The sequence below is a fragment of the Piliocolobus tephrosceles genome, chromosome 2 (assembly GCF_002776525.5).
Source record: "Piliocolobus tephrosceles isolate RC106 chromosome 2, ASM277652v3, whole genome shotgun sequence".
In the NCBI taxonomy this organism is placed as follows: Eukaryota; Metazoa; Chordata; class Mammalia; order Primates; family Cercopithecidae; genus Piliocolobus; species Piliocolobus tephrosceles.
In genome coordinates, this window is record NC_045435.1 from 37,471,086 (window position 1) to 37,480,047 (window position 8,962).

Sequence of the window (8,962 nt, forward strand, 5' to 3'; positions counted from 1 at the left end):
ATTTTCTATTTATTTATTTATTTATTTATTTATTTATTTATTTATTTATTTGAGATAGAGTCTTGCTCTATTTATTTATTTATTTATTTATTTATTTATTTGAGATAGAGTCTTGCTCTGTCACCCAGGCTGGAGTGCAGTGGCCTGATCTCGGTTCACTGAAACCTCTGCCTGCCGGCTTCAAACGATTCTCCTGCCTCAGCCTCCCAAGTAGCTGGGATTACAGGAGCCCACCATGCTGGGCTAATTTTTGCGTTTTTAGTAGAGATGAGGTTTCGCTATATTGGCTAGGTTGGTCTCGAACTCCTGACCTCAGGTGATCTGCCCACCTCACCCTCCCAAAGTGCTAGGATTACAGGCATGAGCCACAGCACAAAGCCTCACTGGTAGATTTTTAAATAATAGGAAGATACTAGGGAAAATTTTCAGAGAGAAGGTATGAATGTTTTTCCAGAATATCCTACCATCATTTGGTAGTATAGATCAAAATTCTCTTTCTCTGGAACTTTTAACTATGCAAAAACATCTAGGTTCCTTCATACAACAGAATATTATTTGGCCATGAAAAGGAATGAAGTACTGATACATGGTACAACATGGATAAACCTTGAAAACATCTTGCTAAGTGAAAGAAGCCAGACAAAAAAATGCCACATATTGTATGATTCCATTTATATAAAAGGTCTAGAATTCAGAGAGACTGAAAGTAGATTAATGATTGCCAGGGGCTGAGGCAAGGAAGGAACAGGGAGTGACTGCCAATGAGCATAGGGTTTCTTTTTGGAGTAACGTATATGTTCTGCAATCAGATAGTGGTGATAGTCCTACAACTTTGTGAATACACTAAAAACAAGTGAATTGTACACTTTAAATGGATAAATGTTATGTGAATTATATCTCAATAAGGCTCTTATTTTTTAAAAATTAGATTCCATCCACTCTTATTAAAAAAAAAATCTAGAATCCATTCCAATATTACATCCTTGGGAATTCTAACTAAATTTCTGCCAAAATAGCTGTTTTTTTCTTAAAAAAAAATTTTTTTAAAAGACAGAATCTCACTTGGTTGCCCAGGCTTTAGAGTAAAGTGGCACAATCATAACTCACTGCAGCCTCAAACTCCTGGACTCAAGTGATCCTCCTGCCTCAGCCGCCTGGGTAGCTAGGACTACAGGCACGTACTTCTATGCTTGGCTAATTTTTGATAGCTGTTTTTCAATTTAAAAATACTTTTCTTTATTGAGCGCTGCTGTGGTGGTATGCACTTGTAGTCCCAGCTACTTGGGAGGCTGAGGTGGGAGGATTTCTTGATGCCATGAATTCGAGTCAAGCCTGGGCAACATAGCAAGACCCTGTCTATAGAAATTTTTTTTCACTTCATTGAAATTGAATAAAACTGAGCTTTGTAGGTGATTGAGAAATTCTTTTAGTCTTTTAGAAATCACATTTTTTTTTTGAGACAAAGTCTCACTCTGTCACCCAGGCTGGAGTGCAGTGGCATGATCTCGGCTCACAACCTCCACCTCCCTGGTTCAAGAGATTCTTGTGCCTCAGTCTCCCGAGCAGCTGGGACTACAGGCGCGTGTTACCACGCCCAGCTAATTTTGTATTTTTAGTAGAGGCAGGGTTTCACCATGTTGGCCAGGATGGTCTGGAATTCCTGATCTCAGGTGATGTGCCTGCTTCAGCCTCCCAAAGTGTTGGGATTACAGGTGTGAGCCACTGTGCCCAGCCACAAATTTTTAACATATGTAACTTATATGGGTAAATGTTATGTTTGTTTTATAAATCAAATTTTTAACATATGCAACCATCATTCATATATTCATATACCCCATTTTTGAGTATTTACAGAGAGAGAGAGAGATAGAAAGAGAGAGAAAGAGAACCTGAGGCCTAGAAAGGCTTATATATGAAGGTGAACAGAGAAGTCTGAAATAAAAACTTAGGCAGAAATTTAAGCAAATGATCAGGCCTAAGCTTGGAAGAGACATTAATATGGCTTAAATATGAAGTCACATATTTGAATATTCCAATTCAGCATCAAGAAATGCAATTATGTCATCTTGTATGGAACACACACACATACAAAAGGCCTATGATAACAATATATCTCACTGTCCCTTTCTTAGCATTTTTCTTAAGTGCTAACATCTCCAAACACATATATGACTCTCTTTTAATGAGAATTATGACAGTAGAATGTAATATTAGTTTTTTGTCTTGGTGACAAGCTTGACTGTTTGAATTACTGACAAAATGTTTTAAATTGCTATTGCTTACATTCTCAGTTGGGGAAGCTTCAGCAGGAAAAGCATCCCGCAGCCTTGCGCAACACATTCCTGGACCAGGTAGTATAGAAGGGATGAAAGGCGCTGCTGGAGGGGTGATGGGAGAGCTGACCCGTGCACGAATCGCACTTGATGAAAGAGGACAGAGGCTAGGAGAGCTGGAAGAGAAAACTGCAGGCATGATGACCAGTGCAGAAGCATTTTCTAAACATGCACATGAGGTAAACCGCCTAAGTAAATACAGACATCTTCATACAGGAGTAACTTTAAGCATTTAGGCTCTGAACAAGAAAGCTTAAACAGAGATCCACATAAGTAATCCTGTATGAGAATCATGGTAGCCTGGATCTCTTCTAAGTATTATAATTCCCCCAATGCTTGAGAGATAAAAGGTTTTTTGCTTTTTTTTTTTTTTTAAATACTTTAATGTATCGATACTTATTTACCTTAGGGGATAAAGAAAATTATCCATTGGTTCTCATACATCTGGGATCCACATCCTCCATTTTGTCTGAGTCATGAAAAATCATTTTCTATCAGCTGAGTCTTTACAGCTTATTTTTAAAATCTTTCTCATATGCACTTTATTTCACAAAATAAGCCATTCAGTTTGATTATAAGTTTTGAGATTAGATTTGCATGATTAGCTCAAAATGGCCTTGCTTTAAATAGCACTTTTAAAGTATTTTAGCATCTTATGGTAGCTATTTTTTCTTTGCAGTTAATGCTGAAATACAAGGATAAGAAGTGGTACCAATTCTAACTTCTAAAGAAGCTGTGACTGCTTTGAGAAACCATATTCAGGGAAACCAAATTTATTCCCAGCATCACTATTCAACTACTAGAAGGCAGTTTCTTCTACAAAATGTTCCATTTACAGTCAATCTGAAATTATCATAAAGGAGATGTATCAGAGACGCTGTACAACCCAAAGGCTGGAGCCCTGGTTAAAATCCCAAGATATGGCTGAATTTGCCTTTTCCCATGTGGAATGGAGCTATCATCTTGGCATGTCATTCGATAAGGATTTATATTTAGGAACTACAGGGAGTCCTCTTGATTTGAAAATTCCTGTACAAACAAAAGCATTAATGCACTTAATGAGAACAAATCTTTGCATGATAAATTAACATCTTAAGAGGAAAAGAAAAAAAAAAGCATGTTGTGATAGAAGAAAAAAAAAGATTCATGGTAAACTATTTCTATCAATTGGGCCACACTCAACAATTTAAAAAATCTGCATTTGAAGATGTCAGTGCATTTCAAATATATTTGTCATACCCAACTGAAAAGGAAAACAAAACAAAACAAGAACCCAGAGTTTTCTCCTCATCATTTTACTAGAACATTATTGAATTCTTGTGGCAAGAGTCTGATTAATGTTCTCCCTCCATGTTTTACATCATTCACAGTTCTGTCATAATCAAATATTGCCAGTATAGTAAATTATTCCCAACACAATTATTTTCATTTCCATCACCTTCAGAATGGGTTGCTGTTTTTAGCACAAACCATACAGGGTTGGGTCACCTCAAAGCATTTTCTTCAGCCTGGCTTGTACTCTATAGGGGAGTTGGTAGTAGGTTTGGGGAATCTATAGGAATAATGGTTAGCTATGAGAACTGACTTCACAAAAAGGGAAATTTCACACACCCCAATTTCAGTTTCTAAAGTGATATATTTTAAAAGCTTCATTTGTATCCTTGTCTGCCAGTTACACAGTATATTACTGTTCAAACCCAGTAGGGTCTGCAATCGAAAGGTGCTCTTGCAGCCTGATATTCACAAACCAAACCAGATAACCAAACTGGTCATTCTCTTTAGTGTGATTCAGTAAAACCTCAGTTAATGTTTTGGGAAAGGGATTCTGATTTATGACATTTCTGATTTACAAGGGCTTTCATTAGAAAATACCTTTCGGTTTGATACTTACCACTGGAAATCTTTATAAAATATAGTGATGTGTTTGCTATCTTGGCCTCAGTCATCATTATAGACAATAGAAATACATAAAGAGTTTAATGATACAAAATCAATGTTTTTGTCACTAGGTCAAATAATATAAGCCACCAGATTATGTCAATAGATGCCAAACACCTGTCCCTTATTAAAAACTCTTTTAAAGTTGGAATAAAGAATATCCTTAACATGACACAAGGTATCTATCATAACTCACCAGAAAAGTACCAGAATCAAAACCAAATAGACACTACCATTTCACATGGTTCTGGAAGTCAAAAGTTATAGGAATGTATATATCCATATTCCAGGACCCATCTTGTAATATGTTGTTTATTCAAGAAAATTTTTAATTATGGTTTTGGCTTATTGCATTTTTGTTAATCAAGGTCTTATTGGATTTACATTTGTGTTAAGACTTCACAATTTTCCTGAATTTCAGGTTATTTCATTAGCCAAAAAAAAAGGTATTTTTATTTCCTTTATAGTCTAATTTTTTGCCAGAAGTTGTACTTTCTAGCAAATGTTTCTAGTGGTACAATGTTCTCAGTAATTTTGAGAAGAACAAAGATGAGTGAAAGAGTTAAGATAATGTACACTAGGATAGCATTTCTCAGAGTCCTTGAATCCTCTTGTTAAAAAAGCCTGTCTGTGAATCTCCCAGACTCCTGTGAACAGCCTTATGGTAACAGAATCCAGCTTGGAAACACAGATATTACATGACTGTATAATGTATAGAATTATAAAATTATATGGTAAAAATATTAAAGAAACTTAAAATTAGGATCTAGAAAACACTAGTGGCCAAATTGCAATGTATTATTTGTACCATCAGTTTCAAAGACTTAGTTTTCTGATTTTCAGAACAAATACTTTATCATTTCTGTATTTTAAAAAAAACCTAAAAGAGTAAAATATTAGTTTATTTTAGAAATAATGAAATTCAGTCCAAAGTAGCAATACCTTTGATGAGTATCTCTGAAGCCCTCAATAAGATTTAACTTGTTTTAACTTGATCTACATCGAGATTTCTCAATAGCGGCACTATTAGCTGAAAGTCTTTATTGTGGGGAACTGTCCTGTGTGTTGCAGGATGTTAGCAACATCCCTGGCCTCTGTCTACTAGATGCCAGTAGGAACCTCCTAGTAATGACAATCGAAATGTCATGGCCAAAATTTCTCCCAGTTTATAGCCACTATTCTATATCATACAAAGAGGTAGATTGTGTGAATATGTAATATATGTTGTATAAAACTGTACAATAAGTATACAATGTCTTAGCAAGAAAAATTATTATACCCAAAATTACATATGTGGTTCATATGCAATAAAATACAATTTTGAAGAAAGCGTATAGGAATCAGTGAAAAATAACAACTACAGAATATTTTAAGGCACACAGAGAAAATATCAAAAAGGACATTATAGTATTTCACTGTAGAAGTGCTTAAAACTTTGGTCTCAGTGAATAGATCAAAAGTTTATAATTAGCACACCAATTGGAAGTAAGCAGGTGCTTCTAAAATGCTTGAAAAGAAAAGGCTCTTTGAAGTAGTTTAAACATGTCTTTCAAAATTGTTTTTATAAGCCCTTCCTTAATGTAAGGGTACTTCATCTCACAAACTCCTGGTTAGTGGAATCCAAATTAATGAGGTTTTACTGTATCAAAATTATTTTTATAATTCAAAGAGACAGCAATAAGAAGAATCTAATGTGGATGTGATTTTTCTCTTTGAACATTTCTGTTCTGTTGCACTGACCTTAGCGCGCGTGCACACACACACACACATATCGCCACCACTACCATCATCATCTTATCCTCACCTTTGGAAAATGAGTACTGTTGATCCATGTAATCCTTTGCATAGTCTCATCTTTCCTATCTTTCTTCTATTCTGGAACATAAGAAAAATACTTCTAGTAACGTGGACAATGATACAGAAAGTGACTCTGAGCCTTAGTTACCATCAAAATTACACTTTATCTGCTAAAGCGATATCAGAAGATAAGGCTTGCAAACCACAGTCCCAACAAGTTGACCTTGTCTCCCTATGACTTCCTCAAAAGATAAGGCCTTTTTAGTGTTACAGCAGAAAATGGGCCTTTTCATTTATTCATCTATCAGAAGCTGGAAGTACTTCTCTGATAATAACGTGAGCAATAATCCCTACCTTGAAATCATCCATTAATCTTGGAATTTGGAGGGAGGGATTCCTCATTGGTTTTAATCGCCTACAAAAGCAGTACTACTGACTTTGCTTCTTACACTTCACTGAGCCCCAGACTTTAGGGCCCCAATCACTGTCAAGATCATTGTCCGACTGGAACTTTGGAAGGACAGTGACAGAACTGAATGAGATGTTTTCCAGTGATTCAGTCATAAAGATAATTCTTTCAAATATTTTGAAAGTGACTCTCAAATTAATAAATCAAAATCCAACTATTTTCCCGCAAAGTTTTTAGGGATCTGAAAGGAAAAAGTTTACTGTTGGAGTCCCTTTTTATGTGACCAATGTACCAGTTTTAAAGGTACCATCTATACTTTATCTACATGAAGGGATCACCATGACTTTGAGAGAAAAAAGAATCAGATTAGGCCTAAGACTGGTTGAAGATTAAAATAGACTCTTATGTTCAAGCAGAAAGGAAAAATGAAGCCAATCTAGAAAAGTAAGCTTAAAAATCCTCTCCTTGGCTTAGGATCACTGGGACAAACTGGGAGTATATCTGTGTGATTACACCCTGCTGCTATGAGAAAAAAGAACTGTAACCTGACCATGTTGGCTCACACAGGGCAATGCCAAAAGAAGTCACAACGTATCAGGTCTTGGTCTTTGTGTCAGGAGAAACGTGGTAGCTTTCACAGCTTCTTCCTCTGTCCTCTGTCACGCAACTCCATTTTTGGCTGGGTACTATTTCACATGCACACTGTCCTGGGTGCCAGAAATACTTGTGGTGTACTTGGTTTGAGCAGTACCTCTAATATGCACCATTCCAGGGAACATAGTTGTTAACATAACAAGTTTAGTGTGTGTATTTGCAGACAACATAGCCCTGAAAGCATGAAATGTAGAATAGGTAAGGTCTGTCTCAGAAAAGGAGTAGGAAGTACCAATTTGGTGCAAGAAGATTGTGGTGAGGAAGGACATGGGAGCCACAGTGAAGTGAAAGAGGCTTTAAGGAATCAGATGCACAGATGCTTTGATTTCCATATTTATCTAGAGGAGTGATTCTCAACCTTGGCTCTACATAAGAATCACCTCAGGAAATTTTAAAATTCCCAGTTACATTAAAATCATTTGGAGTGGGAACCAGATACCAATATTTGTGAAAGCTCCAAGGTGGTTCTAATGTCCAGCCAAAGGTGATTATCACTGCTGTATGGCCAACTAAGGAAAACTTGTTTGTTTGCCTTGGCTGGTGCTCCAGCCCCACTTCTGAGTGGTCAGGGAAGGCAAGATGTAAGATATTGTAATGGTATTTATTCTGTATGTCTCACAGAACAAAAGTATTTGGGAACTTCTGACCAGGCAATGCCCCATTAACTCTCAATAACCATCTTTGTGATATTCTCCTATGTGACTTGTCCATCAATTATTCCAATTAAAACGTCTAGGTTTTTTTTTCAACTGTCTTACACATGTGACATCACAAGATACCAGAAGTAGCACAGTATATACAACAGCATATAAAGCTAAGTGGAAAACTAATTCTTCATATTTAGACAGTGGAAATTCTCAAAACAATCATTTGCTAAATTAGGTCCAAATTTATTATTCATTCTTCTTCTGGAGGAGACATGGGTACCAGGTACCTGTTCTGTTGTAGGTATATTTCACTGGACTTGATCTTGGCAAAAAGGAAGAACAAATCTTCCTTTTTGATTGTTATCTCAATCAAAAGCTCCCAGGGCCACTTGGATTTATTTTCTTAGTCTTTGGACATGTGTTTAAAGGAAAAGAATACCTGTAACTTCCTGTATGACATCCAGTGCCCTGAAAGGTGCTTACACCTTCAAAAAAGGAAAATCCAGCCTATCAAAGGCAGTAACGCATACTGAGAAGAAACTCAGAGTTATCGCCCTCATACTGCTTTCCCTCTGCTGTTGGCCCACCCTTCTTGACTGCAAAGCCAGAAAATAAACTAGGTGGTGGTTTTGGACAATTGTACACAGGATCAGAATCTCTAATAACCTATAATTTTTAGTACTTAATTATGTGATGTTTTATTCTAGGAAATAAGAAACAGATGACATCATTGATGTATCTTTCTTTCATCTTCAGAATTTTTGCATCTTTTCAGAAAATGACAAATTACTATTTTTCTGTTGCACTCAGCAATTGTGACTATACTTAACAAAATTCTTGTAGTCTGTAGAGATATCAATAAAATTGTATATGTTTGTACATAGATGCTCTCTTATGTCATGATGTCATGCACTAATGACTAATGATTTACATATGGACAGAGGTAAGACCCATTTATAACACTATGAACTATGGTTTTGCAAGGTGTAATTGTTTTCAAAAGGCAGGGAGGGGGTGGGAGAGCAATGTACAGCAAATCTGTCAAATACAACTTTGCAAAACTCACACGTTTTGCTAGAATTTATTAACCCAATAGCCATTCAAAATCTCCATCAATTTGAGGAAATGTGTTACTTTTTGTTGGAAGAATTTAAAGAAACTTTTGACCATCTTGATTGAAGTTC

At 36.2% G+C, this 8,962-nt stretch overlaps 1 protein-coding gene across 5 annotated transcripts in view; it reads left to right on the forward strand.

Moving 5' to 3' along the window:
• The window catches only part of STXBP5L (syntaxin binding protein 5 like), a 465,182-nt gene extending 456,521 nt beyond the window's left edge, over positions 1 to 8,661 (forward strand). For 4 of the 5 annotated variants that reach the window (XM_023214416.3, XM_023214419.3, XM_031935154.1 and 1 more), the window contains 2 exons: positions 2,292 to 2,512; positions 3,013 to 8,661. In XM_023214416.3, coding sequence (XP_023070184.1) covers positions 2,292 to 2,512; positions 3,013 to 3,054 — 263 coding nt within the window. In that variant the 3' untranslated portion in view covers positions 3,055 to 8,661. The remainder of the gene's footprint in view (positions 1 to 2,291; positions 2,513 to 3,012) is intronic. The other variant, XM_023214418.3, reaches the window with a different exon arrangement.
• The last annotated feature ends 301 nt before the right edge of the window (positions 8,662 to 8,962 follow it).